Source organism: Mixophyes fleayi, chromosome 9 (genome assembly GCF_038048845.1).
Source record: "Mixophyes fleayi isolate aMixFle1 chromosome 9, aMixFle1.hap1, whole genome shotgun sequence".
Taxonomy (NCBI): domain Eukaryota; kingdom Metazoa; phylum Chordata; class Amphibia; order Anura; family Limnodynastidae; genus Mixophyes; species Mixophyes fleayi.
In genome coordinates this window covers 129238991-129260286 of record NC_134410.1, presented here as the reverse complement: position 1 = coordinate 129260286, position 21296 = coordinate 129238991, and the positions used below count along the sequence as shown (strand labels likewise).

Genomic DNA, 21296 nt, shown 5'->3' with positions numbered 1-21296 from the left:
TGTAAGTTGCAAATGGTACTGCAAACAATCACAAAATTCCTCTTAAGAAGCATCATGAGAAAATAACATACATTTAACACTGCTATAAATCACTGTCCGTCACAATGACTTTATGTTACATAAATACATAGTAAAGGTCAAGAAATGCTGCAGCTTTTCATATATAACCAGCCATTTACTTACCGGTGTGCCCTTTTCACCTGCAGGTCCTGTTGGCCCCTGTGGCCCCGGTCTTCCTGGTAATCCAATTGGTCCAGCTGGACCGGCAGCACCTCTTTCCCCGGGAGAACCCTAGACAGGAAAGACGGAAACAATTACCAGACCGCGGCTTACAGAGCTGAACATGAAGCCAAATCTGACGCTACGCACGCACGGCCGCGCTTCATACCAGGTTCAAATTGTAATTTAGCTGCAATTAAAATATATTTTTTTCTGTATATTCTCTACAAAGTTGCCAATTTAAGTCTCACAAAGAGATTGAAAAAAGGCAAATAAGAAAGATGATTTCCCATAACACTTATAAAGAATCTGTTTACCAAGGTGTAGTTTCCTATGCATGTAAATGACTTTCCTCCTCTGCACCAATTTCACCTTAATAAATTCACTGTTTTAACCTGTGAATTCATTACCGTACGATATGAATGAACATATTTTTTTATTTTGCTTTGTCTAATTAATCTCAGAGGTGCTGTGAGAATTACTAATCATTTCATTGCATTTACTGGGCATTGTTTCACAGAGCGTTACATCTAAACAGTCCTATCATTCCCCCATCCAGGACATTTTCTGTTACCTCCAAAACTAGAGCAGATAATCTAACCAGAATTGAACACTTACTGCTGGTCCGGGCGGGCCTGGGGGTCCTTCATTGCCTTTCAATCCAGGAGATCCCTACAAAGAGATACATTTTTAATATATTTGCTAAAATTTGTCAACAGAGTCAGATATATTGAGGCATCACAGGCCTTTGTCTATGGGCTCTACTTACAATTGGACCAGGAAGACCTCGTTCACCACTGAAACCTCTTAAACCCGGAGGTCCATCTTTACCAGGCAAACCTGCAGGGCCGGGATCTCCCTGAAATAGAGAGCAACAGATTTATCGTATTCTGTCAATGTAAGAGAACGGAGACCTCCGCTTTGTAACATCTATAGTTACTCACCTTGGATCCTTCTTTCCCTGCCAGACCAGGTAGACCTTGCTCACCAGGTGGCCCAGGAGGACCTGGATGGCCTCTTTCACCCATAGGACCGGTCTCTCCGGTAGGACCCTACAGATAGGCACGGTGAGAGTTAGCTTCAATATAACAAGAACTAGAGTGAGAATGAAAACCATCACAGCTTCTTTACACAAAACTATGTAGATGGGACCAGACCGCCAACGATGGTCCTCACCAGGGAATCAAAATGGTCCAAAACAAATCTGGGACTTCAGATAGGAGATCAAGTCATGTGATGCATATAATCATCATATCTTATCAGTCTGCAGCCGCTATCTCACTTTCTGGACGTAATATTTAAGATGGAACATGAGAACAAGTAATAATTACATCTGATAGCAGATAAATGAGCTGGCTGGAGATCACAGAGTGTCGCTGGATTAGAAAGATCTGTGAAACCAACTCCCCCTGATACATTTTTCAATTAAAATTAATGAGTCAAAATAAAAGAAAGATCTGTGAAGTGACAGCAACAATTCATCCGCTTCATACCAAACAGCTGGTTGCTTCCTCTGATTAGAGATTCACAAAGTGATGACTTACCTGGGGGCCGACGACGCCAGGTGGACCCGGGGGGCCCGTCTTTCCTTGGAAGCCCTGGAGACAGGAATAGAGAAGGTGAGTTGAGGTAGAGGAACAAAACTTCTGGAGGTGGGTCGGTCAACGCTGCTCTGAAAGACACTACAGTCAGATACATACGGAAATGTCTAGAGGTGAAACGCACAGGGTAAGAAAGCCGGACATCGCGGCAGATTTCCGGACATGCCTGCAACATGCTAATTAGGAAACTTAGCTTTTGCATTTTACCGGACTCAGCGCTGAATAAATGTCACTATAACAATGAGAGATGGGCCGGCTCCAGCGTACAAGAGGGTGACCGGTCGTACAGGCAACAGAACCGGCTCGCTAGACACAAGGAAGGAAGCAATAACAGCACGGTGCTCACAATTATGTAATGTTTTCCATTCAATTGACAGAATGACTTGGACAGCTAGTTAGAATGAGTCACAGACAGGTGAGGACATAGGACATACATCGGGAGGGGTTACAATGAGACTTACCACTGGCTCTGAAATACAATCAGCAGTTACTGTGCAGCATGCAGCCTTAGTAAGAGGTCAGGCATTCACAAACCTACCTTACTTCAAAGACACAGAACCTTTTATATAGAAAGAATGTGTTCTATTTTGTAAAGCTGACTGCATGTAAAACTTCCATAATTAATGTTCAATTCTACTCTAAACAAATATAAATGTTGGATACTGATGAGTTTAGAGGGAGAATCCCCCCTAGCCATAAATCTCGTCTGAAAATGCTAGGAAAATCTGCAGTACCATTTATATACATTGGGTGGTGATGTAGAGCCCTTCTTGTAAACCATACATTGGTTGCCGTTTGTAAGTTACACTAGGACAGGGTTTTATATGCCGTACTAGTATGTATATTACACAGGCTATATATGATAAATTGGGTGTTCTGTTTGATAAAATCTCTTCAATAGTTCTCAGTCTATTACACCTTTTAGATATAGAGTTACATAACCAATAGTTTAAAGAATAAAAGTTCTTTAATAACTGGAGAGTATAAAGGTGTAACCCGTATAAACAAGTCACACTCATCTCTATCTTGCATTGGAAAGTTCTTTGTTTTTGGTTTTTTTAAAAGTCTAATAATAGACCTGAATCTCTGACCTCCTGTAGCATTAAAATTAAGACCACAACGGACATTGCTCAGTTTAAGCGCAAAAATATATTTCCTAAGCATATATATTTTTGACATAAGAATCTTCAAAAATGGAGAAACTTATCAACAATAACACAGTCGCATGGTCATACCTCATTCTAGTCCTTGCCGCATGTGAGTACAACCAGAGAAGAGAGTGTGAGTCCGCACAGACATGACAAAGCCATCCGGGCAAAGGCCGAACAAAGGTTTTCACAGTCACCAAGTACTTCTAAGCCTGCAGCAGCCAGTTATGTATTGGACATCCATGCAGTACTGGTAATACCGCCTGTTACAGAACAAGCTATGACCGGCTATAGATTACATGGGAAAGGCGGCTGTACAGCTTTCAGCTGATGTGAATCATTGAATACTGTGGTGGCACGTGTCCATTTAAGGTTCCCCAAGTGTCTTCACACCTGGAACTCTATGTAGTAACATATTGTGATTATGTTATGGGGTGAAAAAATGTGTCAATGTGACTGAGTGATATATAGAAAATAATATAAATAACCGTAGTGCAAATTAACCATTGTATTCATCAAAAACAGAAAGCCCATCGTATCATCTCATGGAAGCTGTTTAATGATGAACGTAGTGATGTTTTTGCACTCGGTTAGATACATCTGAATGGTGGGAGATACCAGCTGTATTTTGTTTGCCCTAAGAAATCATCGTTACTCTGACTTGACCGGAATAATCAGGGGGATTTCTGTAGACCCTTCCATGTAGCTGAAGAGACACACACCTTGAAAAGATAGGCGACATCTCCTCATCTACAGGGAATGGTCTCGAGCAATCACACATCCGGAGGAAATCAGATGTAAGGATGAGATGAAGCCATATTGTGTACTCACAGTTTCACCTCTCTGTCCAGGGTGACCGGGAAGTCCGTCTTTCCCTGGTGGACCCTACAAATGTAAAAGAAATATGGTCAGAGCCAATCGGCCCTTTACAAAACGCATCCAAGACTTTAGCTCCAAGACTTCTCTTATGCTGCCCCCACTTATGGAACTCCCTACCCCGGCTGACCACACTCTCCCCCAACTTTCAATCTTTCAAGCTCTCTCTTAAAACCGAACTGTACAATATATCCTATCATACCCCCACCTGATACTTCGCCAACTGGCTCCAATCCCAATTTCCAATTCAAGTCCCACTACCTACTATTGGCTCTGCATTTCCCTCTCTAGACTGTAAGCTCCCATGAGCAGGGCCCTCAGTACCCTATGTCTCATGTACCTCCTTCCTCAACCTCGTCTGTACGTGTTCTTTTTTTATGTGTGATTGTATTTTATTGGACTTGCAACTCTGACTGTCCGATGCTGCAGAGTTTTTTGTCGTCTTACAAAAATATGATGATGATTATTTATACGAAAGAGGCTAAAAAAAACTATTGTATTGATTGAATGTATTTTTAGTTTGTGGACATTCTCAATGTTTCTCGAGCAAACACCCAACTCCCTGACATCAGATATTTTATAGACCTCAAGAAAGAATTTATTTTATTTATTGTTTTTACTTACAGGGGGGCCCTTCGGTCCTGGAAATCCAGTGGGTCCTTGAGGTCCGGGTGGTCCCTGTGATAACACAAGTTTGAGTTAAATCTTGGAAGTAATTTCTTTCATTGGTATAAACAACAGAAGTCTTCCTACGGCTGTTACATGCATTTGCAATACTACTTCTGAAAGCTGGAACTAAAGCCATGAGCAGAGTACTGGGGGAATCTATGGAGCTGATGAATGAAGAGCTATGGAATGACATGCTGAGCGTATACAAAGTGTTGTCAGAATGTTCAGTTATAAGTTCTCAAGCTAGACCCATGAGCTAAGGATCCAGTCAATGTCTTGCCCAATAAAACAGCGGTCTGCAAGCATGAAAGGACAGGGATGTATGCCATGTTAATGCGGCCTGCAAGATTAAATGATATGCAGAGTTCAGCCTCTCATACATGGTAGCATAGGCGTAAATGTTCTAGGTTGGAGCTCAAACTGCATGTTCTAATTTAATTAGAACATTTTCTGACAACAGGCAAGAACCTACTGGTCTTATTTCACAAGGTTCCATTGTTCCCATGGCACCATGCTGCCATGACTGATACCAGACCAGCTCCAGGTCCAGCTGGTATGCCCCCAATGCCATGAGCGATGCTGGAGCAGGCCCAGCTAATATGCCCCCAGGTTCTAGCCGGCCTTGCAGCTCCGCTGGGTGCAGCCATGCAGTCCAAGGTCTACCTTTTTAGCTACACAATGGCTTCATTTGTGTTCAGGTTTCCTTTAGTGTCCAAACCACGTATTCGATGGAAACTGAAAATTTTGTGGGCTGGAAATATGTCCTCAAAGTGGGGGGATAAATCTCACATCTTGTCTTTTAGTTGAATTGGATTGTATTAACGTTGGAGCCAAACGAACCATTACTCTCAATAGTGACACAGCAGAGAGGGCGACTTATTCATTGTACAGTGGAGGAACAGTGTGGAGGCCTAATGTTCTGGAGTATCCACAGTGAAAGACAACAAGACCCCCCCAATATTTCTGGCATTTCTATGGCTCTTATCCCATAAAGCGTCTGACTCCCACCCATAATATAAATGGACCCACAAAGCCTTGTTCTCCACCACTTATTTATCCACTCCAGCCCGCCTCATTCTCCAATGAAGGGTGATCTTCCTAATAAATTACCCAGCAATGTGATCAGCGTCATGGAGTCTGAACTATACGAAAGTGAGGGCTGGGGCGAGTAGAAGGGGGGACAGATTGTATATAAGAATACACCAGCATGAATTACTGGATTGTCTCAGTGGGGTCAGATATCTGCACTAAAATCTACAGCTATTAATACAACATGAATTATAAGATTGGAGAATTATGTTACAAACAGATAATGAATATCCACAGTTCTACTAAGTCTGCTTCCTTATTTTCTATCCACTGGGATGACCTGTCTTTACTCCACAACCTGCAGCCAGGACGGGGAATCACGGCTCAGGCTGTAGATACACTATACGGCTACAGGGCAGTGTGTAGAAGTAACGTATCGGAAGTGTTGCGCTACATTTTATGTCTGGTCCGTAGCTCTTAGACAATTGTGTAGTCCTGTGGGTCCTTGTTATCGGAGCCAGGAAAAGGCATGAAGTGAAAAACTGACAGTTTGTGGATTTTTACTGCACTTGAATTAATAACTACCTGAAATTTAAATGCAAATAACTGATATTTCCAAACATCTCTCAAACTTCAAAAAACAAAAGTAAAAGGTCTCCCTCAACACTCCTTATAGCAAATAACATTGTATGGGATTGTACAGGTGAATGATTATATATTTATATATATATATATATATTTTGTGGGAGAGCAAATGTAGTTTTACTGCAACTCAAATGGCGTCCAATAAATCCCCACACAAACTACACAGTATGAAACATGATAATGTCACTGTAATCATGGTTATATAGAGTGACAAAGGAGAGAGACAAATTAAAGCTTCTGTTGGCTAATTATGTTCTACTCCGAGCAGAGTACAATAATCTATATTCTGTTAGTGAAATGTGCACATATAATGATTAAACAACATAATACATATAGGTTTATTAAATAGATACGACAAATCCTGTAGTGTAGAACATGCAACATTGTATTATAATAAAAACACTTTCGGGCAGCTAACAATCTGTTCTTTCACAACATTCCCAATTGGAACAATGAACCAACTGAGGCCACACCCAATCCACTGAAACCACACCCAGCCCTAAACACACCACGCCTACTTGCTTTGAGACCACACCCATTTAGAATAGACCATCCCCTTTCGGCCTCAGAGATCTGGGACTGTCTGTATTTATATATCTATATATTTTCATGCGTGTATGTGTGTTGTCAGATCTTCCACTTGAAGCTTAACCATAGTGCACTTATCTTGTCTGTGAGGTTTTTTTTTAGTATTAAATTGCAATAAAACAACTTACCCTTTCACCTGGAGGACCAGCTGGGCCATCCCCTCCGGAGTTACCCTGCAAGACGGAGGAAACAGAGAGAGCGGTTACAATTTATAATTATTGTTTAAGATGCACATAACAACAATATAAGGCTAAATAAACATGAGTGAAGTTATTTAAAAAAAATAATTTAATATTCACGACCCAGGGTTCACATAGCGTGAGCATAATTCTCTACGCAGGATGGGAGGGGCTATGGACCTTACCAGAACCCCGCCCCCTCAGTGAGCCCCAGTAATTGGACACAAGCATTCTCCAAATACGTCTAATATTGTAGAATATCTTATTATGTTGTCAGCCTATAACCTATCTGCATTACATACAGTACTTTATTATTTACTGAGCAAACCTAAGCCCATCACTGAATGATGGCAGATTAAGACTTTGCTATATTTTAAATCTACAGCAGTAGATAAGTAATTGGCTATAAATCGTGTATTTACTGTACAGAACTTGGCGTTACCCCAATGTCCCCTCTGCAGATGATTCTAGTTCCCGACAGAAGGTTTTTGGACAAGTTTGGTAGAATCACCCAAGGAACCAATGGTGAATTTGTAACACATTTCCCCGATCTGATGCCTATTCACTCATCTTATTACACACCAGCGTTATATAACAAGAATAACATTGCGCATACAGCGCAGCGGCGGCCATATTACTGAACAATTCTCACCTTCGGGCCTGGCTTTCCTGTCACACCCCTTGGACCTCTCTCACCACGTGGACCCTTAAGAAAGCACAGCACATATATTAGTACTATTACTATACATTACATATATATCACTATATGTCTGGACTGTTCGGTCACAGAAACATGGACATAGCTTACCGTTGGACCTCGTTGCCCCCTTGGACCTGGTTTGCCAGGGGTGCCCTGTAATGAAGGACAGAAGAATATATGATAGATTATGACAGGAGGGGAACGAGAGGTAAAACATTGAGTCAAGCTGACAATTTAGAAAAATATAGAAAAGAAAAATCCAAACTAGTCCTATTACAGCTGTGACTTTATTCATGCAGAAACTACATATATATATGTGTTTGTGTAATATCTATACTATGTATCTGTACACTTGATATTGCTCATTCTGGGATTCTTTGAAATCCTGGCCTGCTGCAAAGACAGACATCAGTAGAAGACTCGAGCCTTCTGCATCTATTGGAAGCTTTGTGCTGGTGTTGAAGGAATAATATTAAATCAGTGACGTTCAATACTAATTCTGGGTGATTTTTACCAGCTCAGCGCATTATTAGTTTGGATTTTCTCCAATATATTTTATATTTTAGGAGCTGAAATCTAACAGAAAATGTGTAAGATCTCCCACTACCAGGATCAGAATGTAAAGAGGATGACAGCAAATTTAGAATTCTCTCTCTTTACAGCAAGTTTCATAATAAGCTTATTAATGTGACTCGTCTCGTCTCCTTCACAGCTAGAAGTGAATCTAGGACACATAGTTCAGAAATGGCTGGCATGCCAATCTCTAACTCCCATGATGCTCTGCCAGCCCAAAGCATCATGGGAGATACAGTGATACCTATTAGAATGGCAGAAGGCTAATGATCCCTGACCTAGTACTGATCTGTTAGTCCGTGTACCTGGGGCCCCTATGTAGCTATTTTGTGGCTCTTGCCTCTTTGAGATGCTCTGTCTTGTCTGTGAACATATATGTCCATGAAATAATAATTCGCATATGTCGGACTTACTCTTGTGCCTTTCTCTCCGTTCGCTCCGGGGAAACCTGGGAAGCCGATCGAACCCTTCAGGCAACAATGGGATAAAATGTTATTTATATCTCACAGGAATAAATAAGCTGCATCATAAAATAAACAGAACAGTGACAAAGAGATGACTTGGAAACCCATATTGGGTTTTGTATAAAACATCTCTCCTTAATTCCTCCAGTATTGTCTAAAAGTATTCTATTAACACGTAATTACCACCGGTCAGTAAACTATGAACAAAGATTAAAGTTGGATTGTTAACCAGGCAACCAACAACACTACAGTACAGGAGGAACGTTCTGATGAAAGATTGCACAATCTACTTGATAGAACCCAGTTTTAGTCGAGTGACGTTTCGAGGTCTGTTATGAATATTCTATTTTTCACCCTTGTAAAGTCTGAGGGATGGGGAACGCTACCTTTGGACCTTGTCTTCCTGGGTATCCGGGTAATCCTGGAACACCGAGTTTTCCCTAGAAAGAGAAAATTAAATGGTTATGATTACCGGCTAACCAGCAGCTCTGGCAGCTGACGTAATGACAGGACAGTATGTATCTGCTGCCGAATTGTTTCTAGATCCCCATGTTCTGCTCTCAGAACACTAATAACATAATAATTTGCTGACATACGCCAACTTGGTGTAGTGAGCAGAGAGCTTTTGAGCTCTGTGTAATGTAAAATCCTCTCCTTCTCCTCCCTGCTATTACATGACATGCTCTGTGAGCCTGTGTATGTGTAACTGGAAGACATATTTGTTTAACCTCCAGAGAAGTTTTGAAAAGGAGATAATGATTTGTAAAAGGACAGCTAATTGGGGTTTTAAAATGTGTTTTTTTATAGATATTTAATCAATTCTAACTTGTTGTAAGTTCTCAGAACAATTATACGCCAACACTTGGGGTCCCAGCAAAGATTAAAGGTTGAGCACCATTGAAAGTCCACTCACACTAGAGCATAACCCAAACCCCTTCCCCAACAGGTTGCCCTATTTTCCCACAAGGAATAACAGATTTTCCAATGTAGACTGTTTGTTGTACAAGAAACTGTTATTCTATGTACATTATGCACATACAAATCCATTCTGGCTGTTTTGTGGCCTCCTATTTAGATACACACATTAGTCCCAAAGAAAAAGGTTAAACTCCCAATTAGACTACACAGTGACTGCATCTGTACACACAGTGACAACAACTGTTCCACAATATGAAAGCCGTAAATAAGCTGCCGAGATTTTCCTTTGGATTTGAAAAGACAGAAATGCAAATATGCCGTTATTGACTTAATTGTTAGGTTTTCACCCAGAACCCGTCTACCTGTCAGGAAACAGGAGATGAGCTGTGAGCTGAGAAATGAATAAGGGATGGATTCCCATCTGAAGTTCTTCTCATTATAATGCAACTTCCAGTATTAACTCTGTTCTTCAAAAATACTGCCAAACGCTGGGAGGAATCAGTGCACAAGCCAATTACCAGCTCAGCTTGTTTCCTGAGGCCTGTGTTCTGTTAGGGACATGAGATGGGTGTGATAGAAGATTTTTAATGATGTGGCTCGGCTCTGTCACCATTATATATGTACATGCAATTATAAGAGAACCCAAGATCTATATCCCTGACACTCCTCGGCCCCTCGGCTCATTTGTTAGAACATTTCCAGCACGATGAAGCATCCTTCACTTAATAGGACGTGTGAACGGTGTAATACCGGCATCCTCCAGTGAGATAACGCAGCGTTCGCGGAACCGTTCCGTTACTTCCCCTGGTTGCAGAATGACTTACCTTCTCACCAGCAGGACCAAGAAGCCCAGTTTCTCCTGAAGGACCTCCTCGACCCTTAGGACCTTCAGGGCCATCTTCGCCCCTGGGACCTAGAGCTCCAATTTCACCCTGGTGATACAAAGAGAACTATCAGAAGAAACAAAGGAAAGCAGAATAAACAGGAAAATTTACACCAGAAAATATATTCTATTAAATCGGATTTATTATCTATAAATGTTCAGAACCACACGGACATCGGTCATCCTGAACAGAAACCAAATATCTCTAAAGACTATTCATTAACATGAGAGGGGTGTGTGCTACAGAATAGTGCCCCCTGGTGACCAAAATAGTAAGAAGAAGAGGCGAATGATTCCTTGGCTTTACTAAATAACCTCTCAATAAATCAGACCTGACATGGAAGTAATTATTTCTCTGCTATATCGTCCATTAAAAAGTAAAGTGTAACTTGTTCACATTTTGCCATTAGTGTAGTTTTGTATAAATGTAATTGTTCAGAGAAAACGCTATACAAGAAGTATTACTATTAGAGTTAATACACATACTGGGTCATTAGACTTAAAGTACAATTACCCAATATAAAAGAGCAACTAACAACATTCACAACTATATAGGTAAAAGATGGAAGTGTGAGCTATTGCTCTCTGTTATCAGAGATCGGGCTAAGAAGCGCTCCGCTAATCAATTCACTACTAATATGGATATGACCCACAAGACAGCTGATGCTTAGGGGACAAGCTCACATCAACATCAGGATGTTCGTTAATTCTGTATTTTCACCATTTAATTGCTGTAATTCTGCCAGCCCCTCAGAGCAAAAATCGTACACAAAATAATTAATTGGAAGAGCAAAATATTAACGTTGAATCTGCCAAGTCGATTAACAGCTTCAGCCACTGTGCAGGTTATGGGGCTGGGGGGGGGTTTCAGTTAATTAATATATTGATTCTACCTCTAGAAGCAGAATGAGTGGAGAGTGAGGCAAGCCATCTTAGTTATTAAAATTAGGTGTGATAATTACTAACCAAAGCAAAATCATTGCTAGCAAAACCAAAATAAATGTCACCACTGTGTTCATGTTTTATTTAACATCTCCTGTATGTTCCAGTGATAGGCTGGGAGCATGACGCTGCGTGATGACATCACGGCGTAGAGGCTGGGAGTATGACGCTGCGTGATGACATCACGGCGTAGAGGCTGGGAGCATGACGCTGCGTGATGACATCACGGCGTAGAGGCTGGGAGCATGACGCTGCGTGATGACATCACGGCGTAGAGGCTGGGAGCATGACGCTGCGTGATGACATCACGGCGTAGAGGCTGGGAGCATGACGCTGCGTGATGACATCACGGCGTAGCGCCAGACAAAGATGCAAAAGTCGGGAACACTGACCCCTCCCAAGGAAGAGAATGTAAAATATATGACTTACCTTAGAATGGACAATGAGAGAAGAGTCTGACTCACACTAAGTAACATTATTACAGACTCTCTGAGGCAATATGTTCATTTTACTTTCTCCACATTGGAGACAGACAAAAGAAAACCCCCAATCTAACCATCCACATGCAGATTTGCAAAAAATGGCAAATTGGTTTATGACGGACTCTCCAGAGCTGCAGTGCTGGGATAAACTGAATTACAGAACGCGTTTCACTTTACAAACATTGGCGCAAAGCTCTCGCCTTCATTAGCTTTATCGACAAACATTAGTTGTTATTATTATTGGATTATGAGGTCTGTCATCTCGTCCCAGCATACACTGACTGCTGTACACACAGACATAGGAGTGACAGACTGACACTTGTGAGACTGCTTTATGGCGTCTGTTGCAGATAGATAAAGGGAAAGACTATGCGAGACGCTCAGCGCCCCCATCAGACACGCAGACGGACACCTCCTAATATTCCCTCCAGCCTGTACCTTACATGCAAGTCCTTTTATGTCATATTCAATTATTTCCCCAGAAGCTGCAGAGGTGGAAGCATTTAATGTTTAAACAGTATAAATAATGAAAGTGTCTTTGTAGCACTGAATCTCTGTTCTCTGGTGGAAACAGCCTATTTGTTCCCCCTCAGACCCCAACATTACACAGATTATTAACCTCTGCTAAATTATATATCAACTACATGATTGACCGCAAAAAGAAAAAACAGTCGACTGAAGTTCAACAAAAAGTTTCACTGAGGGGTCACAAAAAGTTTTACATCTGATTCCGTGGAGCTATATCCCACACCCTAATCCGGGAAAACATATTATTAACAGATTATAAATGAACACAGAATAGAATAATATAAACACACCCCTTCAGTACCGCATGTACAAGCAGGGGGTGCACGCGGCATTGAATGGGGGTTTTTAAGGGTGTGCTTGGTGTGGCTCAGAGCTTCTGATACAGGCACCCAATACCACATGGCACGTCCCGCCTAGTGACCACGCCTCCTTCTGCAGCCAATCAATTCTCAAGGGACTAATGACATCTCCAATATGTCCCTGCACTCTCCTGATTAAACAGCTGCACTTTAATATGTACAATAACCCAAAAAAGCCCAGCACGTAAACCCAAAATTTAAAATAACACTTTATACAATCTGATGACATATCTGAAACAGTCAATGACACAAATATCCACCTTCATTCTGCAAAGCGGATGATGCCACTGAAGGACATTTGCAATTGACAGTCATGGCAGTATATAATCAGGGCGTGTCACTATACAACCTTACATCATCACAACGGAGATGCTTACTCTGTCTCCCTTGGGTCCCATGTCACCCTTAAATCCTGGGAATCCATCTTCACCCTAAGCAGAGAGATACAAAAACAGAGGGTGAAACATGGTGCGATGCAGCAGTGCAGTGGTTAAGGATGTGCCAGAGGCTCCCTGGGCACCGAGGGTGGCAGCCAGCCTGGAAGAGATTGGAAAGTCTAATATAATGTGAGCTGCCGGGCTGTTGCCATGGGAGACCGAGCTACTTCTACACTCAATTGCTTCTATTAATAGAGAGATGTTGTAGCCGACTCGTCTCTCTGCTCTCAGTGGTATATATGGTGCCCAGCACATCATTCTGTGTCACATACACGGCTCCTGCTGGCTTCCCTACCTGTGCCCTACAGATCACCAGCTCTCTCTCCATAAACATCCCCAGTCTCACACACATCTCTACATCCTATATCGCTGTAACAATGTATCAAATACTGATGGTAATAGTCACACACACGTCTCTACATCCTATATCGCTGTAACAATGTATCAAATACTGATGGTAATAGTCACACACACGTCTTTACATCCTATATCGCTGTAACAATGTATCAAATACTGATGGTAATAGTCACACACACGTCTTTACATCCTATATCGCTGTAACAATGTATTAAATACCGATGGTAATAGTCACACACACATCTTTACATCCTATATCGCTGTAACAATGTATTAAATACCGATGGTAATAGTCACACACACGTCTCTACATCCTATATTGCTGTAACAATGTATCAAATACTGATGGTAATAGTCACACACACGTCTCTACATCCTATATCGCTGTAACAATGTATTAAATACCGATGGTAATAGTCACACACACGTCTCTACATCCTATATTGCTGTAACAATGTATCACATACTGATGGTAATAGTCACACACACGTCTCTACATCCTATATCGCTGTAACAATGTTTTAAATACTGATGGTAATAGTCACACACACATCTTTACATCCTATATCGCTGTAACAATGTATCAAATACTGATGGTAATAGTCACACACACGTCTTTACATCCTATATCGCTTTAACAATGTATTAAATACCGATGGTAATAGTCACACACACGTCTCTACATCCTATATCGCTGTAACAATGTATCACATACTGATGGTAATAGTCACACACACGTCTTTACATCCTATATTGCTGTAACAATGTATTAAATACCGATGGTAATAGTCACACACACGTCTCTACATCCTATATCGCTGTAACAATGTATCACATACTGATGGTAATAGTCACACACACGTCTTTACATCCTATATTGCTGTAACAATGTATTAAATACTGATGGTAATAGTCACACACACGTCTTTACATCCTATATCGCTGTAACAATGTATCACATACTGATGGTAATAGTCACACACACGTCTTTACATCCTATATTGCTGTAACAATGTATCAAATACTGATGGTAATAGTCACACACACATCTTTACATCCTATATCGCTGTAACAATGTATCAAATACTGATGGTAATAGTCACACACACGTCTTTACATCCTATATCGCTTTAACAATGTATTAAATACCGATGGTAATAGTCACACACACGTCTCTACATCCTATATCGCTGTAACAATGTATCACATACTGATGGTAATAGTCACACACACGTCTTTACATCCTATATTGCTGTAACAATGTATTAAATACCGATGGTAATAGTCACACACACGTCTCTACATCCTATATCGCTGTAACAATGTATCACATACTGATGGTAATAGTCACACACACGTCTTTACATCCTATATTGCTGTAACAATGTATTAAATACTGATGGTAATAGTCACACACACGTCTTTACATCCTATATCGCTGTAACAATGTATCACATACTGATGGTAATAGTCACACACACGTCTTTACATCCTATATTGCTGTAACAATGTATCAAATACTGATGGTAATAGTCACACACGTCTCTACATCCTATATCGCTGTAACAATGTATCAAATACTGATGGTAATAGTCACACACGTCTCTACATCCTATATCACTGTAACAATGTATCACATACTGATGGTAATAGTCACACACACGTCTTTACATCCTATATTGCTGTAACAATGTATCAAATACTGATGGTAATAGTCACACACGTCTCTACATCCTATATCGCTGTAACAATGTATCAAATACTGATGGTAATAGTCACACACGTCTCTACATCCTATATCGCTGTAACAATGTATCAAATACTGATGGTAATAGTCACACACGTCTTTACATCCTATATCGCTGTAACAATGTATCACATACTGATGGTAATAGTCACACACACGTCTTTACATCCTATATTGCTGTAACAATGTATCAAATACTGATGGTAATAGTCACACACGTCTCTACATCCTATATCACTGTAACTGTTCTCCATCTTGTAAGAATGTGTCTATTATTGATAGTAACGACTACAAACACAGTTCTGTTCTGTACATAAGAGACAGGACACTACTCACCTTCTCTCCCTTTGTGCCCTTCAAACCACGGATTCCATCAGCTCCCTGTGAAAGCAACGAGACAGATTGCTGAGTATGTTGCACACTGTATAATGTTGGGAGAGGACCATTCTCACTGCTCAGTATCTAGAATATTATTATAATTCAGAAAAATAAATCTTGTGTTACATCTGGACACAGTGGGGGTCGCCATTGTATGGGATGAACCAATATTCAGCCAATCAATTCACTAGGATATGGAGATATGAGGTACAATGTGCCTCAGTGATGAGTCTGATTTCTAATGAATGGATAGGCTAGAGTCTCAGCTGGTAAAATGGCTGCCTCCGCTGTGCACAGGTGACCTGTACACTTTAATGTATTGATAAATATAATTTTTTTTATAGAGAACTCATATACAAAAGTAAAGGTTTCCAGACGTTGATACTGGTAATTATACATGGAGAGGTCTTCGATTTACATATTTCTATCAAGAGGCAAATGTTTCTTCAACATCAGATTAAGTCACTGTGCCCTCTAGTGGCCAGATGCAGGCACTGCCTAATGACCTGAAATATCATCAGTACAATATAGCATAGTAACATCACGCCTGGAGAGTTTGTAACCAGCATCCTCTAGGGAACATATTGCCTAATTGTGTCCTCCAGGCAGATACCTGGTACTTGCTACAATGTAATCTCTGATACCTGCATTATAAAGCACACGTGTCACAGATCTGTACAGCAGCAGTAAGGTGCTCAGTTATCTTCTAACCTGTTGTATGTTCTTCTGCTGTATGTAGGGAGAACTGCACAGTACCACTTCTCTTGTTCAATACACTGAATGCAATTCTCACTATTTGTTTGTAATCTATGTTCAAGAACTTTACAGTCACAATTCATCTGTTCTGGTTGCTGGATGCAATTCTCATTATTTATTCTCTGTCTGTGTAAATGGACAGTGCCCCGTCTCCTGTCCTTTATTGTGTCAGTAATTAGCAGCATATGTTCTTAAACTCTAAGGAATACTGCACAGTTCCACTTCTCTTGTCCTGTACGCTGGGTGTAATTCTCAGTATGTGTTTACCCTCTATATATGTAATACTGCACAGTATCACTTCTCTTGCTGTGTGTCATTACTTTGTATGTATTTTCACCCCCACGGTGGCAGTTATCTTGTTCTGTATTCTGGCAGTAATGTAGAACATTTCTTGTCTCTATGTGTAATTGTATCGCACCACTAGCAACAAATTAAGATGTATTGATGGTGAGTATTTATACTACAATAAAACTGTATTATAATCTTGCTTAGTCCGTCATGCTGGAGAATACCTGGACAAGCAACAACATCTCTCTGGTAACTGCACACAGATAAAATGGTGGTCTCGGGGGTAAGCGCTGTCTGCCCGGTGACAGTAACACAGGTCTGGTCTGACCGACACCTTAGCTCTGTACACAAGAATCCATTGGGCTGTCCCAGATATAACCTCGTTTTACTGGACTTTGAAAAGCGCCTTTGATTGCCTCGGTAAACGAGCTTAGTGTGGTGGATAATGACAGCAAATGGCTTCTTCTACACAGTAAAAAAAAATAAAAAATATAAAGTACTAAATGGTCCCTATTAAGCTCTGCGCTGCGCACATCCATCTCCACTTCAGCAAATTTAATTATGACACTTTGGAAGAGAATTTCTGCCATTCTGCATTCCCCTTCTCCGTAGTAATGCAGAATAATTCAATTAGTTTAATGACAGTTCTAAAGCCAGATATTTTACACTTCACACTTTTAATGTATCCCTAATGGAGAGAATCTCGGTTTAGCCAGTAGAAGCAGCCGCAGTGTTCCCTGCGACCCAGACCGGCCTGTCTGAGTCAGCACTATGGTTAACTCCTCCGCTGCCGACACCTACCTTCACACCACGTGATCCCGGATACCCGATTGGTCCTTGAGGTCCTGCTGGCCCCTGTAAGCAACAAGAAAAATACTCTTATGACTGCACCGATTGCTGCATGAAAATAAAACGATAGATCCCACTTGCTGAAACCATATTACTACATATTTATTTTTCAGTAGCAATAACTTGGTCTGAATTGTTTCATTCATCTTCATCAACATCTATTTATATAGTGACAGCATATTGCATAACGCTTTACAATTGGGAACACACAGAAGTAAAACAATACTGGGTAATACATACAGAGAGGTAAGTGGGCACTGCCCGTAAGCTTACAATCTATAGGACAATAATAGGAGGTTGGTACGTGAGGGTAAGTGCTACATATTGCACATTGGTTCAGCCAGATTGCAGAGGTTAAAAGTGCTTAGTGGCTGTATGATCCAATCACACAGCAATGTTGTTCAGAGGTTGTTGTCTTGTGTTAGCTGTGTAGAGAGTGGTAATAGGGTAAGCTAGGGGGGGTTAAGAGGGTGGTAGAGGAATATTATAAGCTTGCCTGAAGAGGCGGTTTTTCAGAGAATGCTTGAAGACCAGAAGAAAGTCTTATTGTGCGAGGGAGGGAATTCCACAAAGTGGGTGCAGCCAGAAAAATGTCCAGTAACCGGGATTGTGAGCAGGTAAAAAGAGTGGATGAGATGATCCGTTCATTTTCAGTCCAGGTTATTGCAATTGTAAAATAAAAAATAAGGAGAATATTATTGCACCAAGATACGGCCCTTCGGCTGAGCAGGAGTTTGCTTATAAAACAGGCATTGGCCAGCATAGTTGTTGTGGGACTACAAATTCCAGCAGTCCCACAGGTAGTTTGCTTCTTACATACTATATTATTAATATGAATCTACTGCTCTTGCACAGAAGTACTCAATAAAAGGTAGAGATCAATGTGTACTGAGCAACACCTAAATATTTACTCCTCGCTGTGTTTTTCCGTCTTTGTTTTTCCAACCGGCCTGATCAATGTTTAAACTTTGAATGAAGTTTCTGTGCTGTTGCCTGGAAACCAGGAGATGGGATGTGAGCGCTCTCTGCCGCTTCCTGCAACTCTTATTGTACCAACGGGGCACACTGACTGATGAATATACATTTCTCTGCCTGAGATATGAGACAGATATGCTGCTTTTTAATTTATCAATGATTCATTTTTAAAAAAAACAAAAACACCTTCAGGATGTGATGCACACAGAGAATGTTTGGAAAATATTCATACCAATGATTTCACTTTGCCTGAGAACTGCCAATAGAAGCATAAACCTTGGAGAAGAGGATCTGACAACTATTATATAAAGTGATGCGGTCAGTTTCCCATCTCGGGAGTTAGGTTGCTGGATGATGCCACATTGTAGCTGGGAATCTCACCCGCTCCCTACGCTTACAGACCGGATAAATTGCACAACACAAGATATAGACATGAAATGGCCCAAAGAGTGGAATGAAGTTGTCACAGCCAGATACAATGTAATAATACTAAAAGATGAATGATTACCTACTATGGACTGATTGTTACATCTACGTGAGATTGTCCATAGGAAGATCTCACTTTCCCATGTTAACCGTCTCTTGTCATCTCAGTAGTATCTGATTGTTACTGATCCGGCATTAGACCATGCACGTCTGACAGTACAGACACCACCTTACTGTACGATTTATATCGCTGGGAGGATGCAAATTGTAGACTATATAAATGTGAGATTGCAGAATAGGGGGTTATTTACCCAAGGTCTGTACAAAGTGTCTGAAATAAACCCGGTAACAATTGTCCAGAGACCTGGTTTATCAAATCTTATTTGTGTCTGTTATCTAAAGCTGAGCTCATTGCAATGAACTGGAGAATGAGAAACAATTGGAAACAATTACGCTACAAATATGTTTTACTGGGACTAAAAGAAAATCAATGGGAGGAAAGAGGGTCTGGATGAACCAATAGTTATTTGTTGCTTCTTCATTACATGTGATGGGAACAGTGTATCTACATCTCTGTGTGAGTAATATTGGGATACAGACCTAGCGCAAGGTGGAACATCTCAGGCCTCGCACACTGGAGAGTGATATAATTATATTATATGAAGCGTTAACACTTCTGAATGTTGACGCAAAGAAAAGCAAACGCGTGTCTGATAGTATGTCTACAGGTCCAGTCGCTTACATTATTTTTTGATTAGGAGCCATAAATTGCATTTAATAGGATTTTAAAATGCAAATGTTAAACGTGTAAAATGGGTGCCTACATGCACGACCTTTACACTTAGAAGCTTGTATCATAAAACAATCTCATTCATTGTTCTAAATGTGGATAATTGTAGAATTGTGTAACACTCTATGGCTTTCCCCTAAATAACAATGTGTGGCTAAAATCCCCCTTTTTTCAGGCCCTGTCAGCATATTATTCCAGGTAAAACACTGGTAACGTACTACTGTGTGCTAATTGAAGGTTCAGCATAGCTTGTGAGATATTTACACCAAATCTAACACATCAGGAAACGCGTGGAGTCCTAACACATCTGAAACGCTTGTCTCACATTACATGTGAAGATAACAGTCATCACTGCAGGAACAGGAGACTGCTAAACTTAATTAAAATCCAGTTTGAGGAACAGAAGGAATATAATCTGCTATTAAGGACCATTCTCACTGAAAAGTCTTGGAAATAAAAACGACAATTAAAAACAACAGGGGGAATGGGCAGAGGAAGATTGAACATGGAAGTTATTCCATCAACAATCCATTGTACAGGTGCATTTGCTTCCTGACGGGATACCAGGACGAACACTGAATGTAAAAGGTATAACAGCCATATCTGCTGGCCTGGTTATGAGCTCAGTGTCTCCAGCCGCAGAGCGGAGAGTTAAACCGTTGATCGTTCTCAGTAGGTGTCTAATGAAAGACAAGCTGTCAGAATAGGCCTGAGGTGTGTTTCCTATTTTTAAAATAAATCCTCTCTACAATAGTGCCCAGAGGAAACAAAAAGGCAGAAAAAATCTTTCTAGGCATATTTTAATTTGGCATATTTCATGGCTAGTGGGTCTGTCATATGCAGAATAAAATGAAAGTGATTCGTGTATGTGAAATAAATAGACTTATGGAAATTCTAAGTATTTTTACCCTGACATCAGGGGCAGTTAATTAATTGATGTTGAACTACATCTTCCAGCTTACTACGCCAAGTGTGACGGCTGCTGTAAATTGTCAAATGTATGAAACAGGTGTTGTAAAAAAGAATCGGATATGTAATATGCTACACGGACAATCCATTTATTTGTATCGAGATTTTATGGGCTCCAAAATATTACACTTATAAAAACACTTTTAATATAAATAAAATTTATGTATCCCGCACACTTTGCTCCAAGCTTTTGAGCTGCGTGATTGATGTGTCAGCAGCTGCGCATGCAGCACATTTGGGCATCTTTAGGCGACACACACTGGCGTATGCAATTTTTTGCTGCATGTTGAAACACAAATACAATAGTATTGTTCAAACGCGCATGCAATAAAAAGTTAAATGCATTCAGTACAATTATTTTCTATCCACATCTGTTTACATGCACTTGTCTCATCAGATCTCCTTCCTGCTGTTCGTCCTCTCTCCGCACAAGGTGACAGGGAACAGAATGTTTTTCTATCTGCACTGAGGTCTGTAACAAACACAATCATTCTGCAAAACTTGATTTTAGTGTCAGGACT

The 21296-nt window shown here is 40.7% G+C and overlaps 1 protein-coding gene across 3 annotated transcripts in view; it reads right to left on the bottom strand.

Moving 5' to 3' along the window:
• COL5A1 (collagen type V alpha 1 chain) overlaps nt 1-21296 on the bottom strand; it is a 270218-nt gene that overhangs the window by 36482 nt on the left and 212440 nt on the right. For all 3 annotated transcript variants that reach the window (XM_075185732.1, XM_075185733.1, XM_075185735.1), the window contains 16 exons: nt 17568-17621; nt 15681-15725; nt 13181-13234; nt 10434-10541; nt 9078-9131; nt 8641-8694; nt 7763-7807; nt 7607-7660; nt 6904-6948; nt 4469-4522; nt 3800-3853; nt 1764-1817; nt 1164-1271; nt 989-1078; nt 838-891; nt 184-291 (listed from right to left, as the gene is read on the bottom strand). In XM_075185732.1, coding sequence (XP_075041833.1) covers nt 184-291; nt 838-891; nt 989-1078; nt 1164-1271; nt 1764-1817; nt 3800-3853; nt 4469-4522; nt 6904-6948; nt 7607-7660; nt 7763-7807; nt 8641-8694; nt 9078-9131; nt 10434-10541; nt 13181-13234; nt 15681-15725; nt 17568-17621 — 1035 coding nt within the window. The remainder of the gene's footprint in view (nt 1-183; nt 292-837; nt 892-988; nt 1079-1163; nt 1272-1763; nt 1818-3799; nt 3854-4468; nt 4523-6903; nt 6949-7606; nt 7661-7762; nt 7808-8640; nt 8695-9077; nt 9132-10433; nt 10542-13180; nt 13235-15680; nt 15726-17567; nt 17622-21296) is intronic.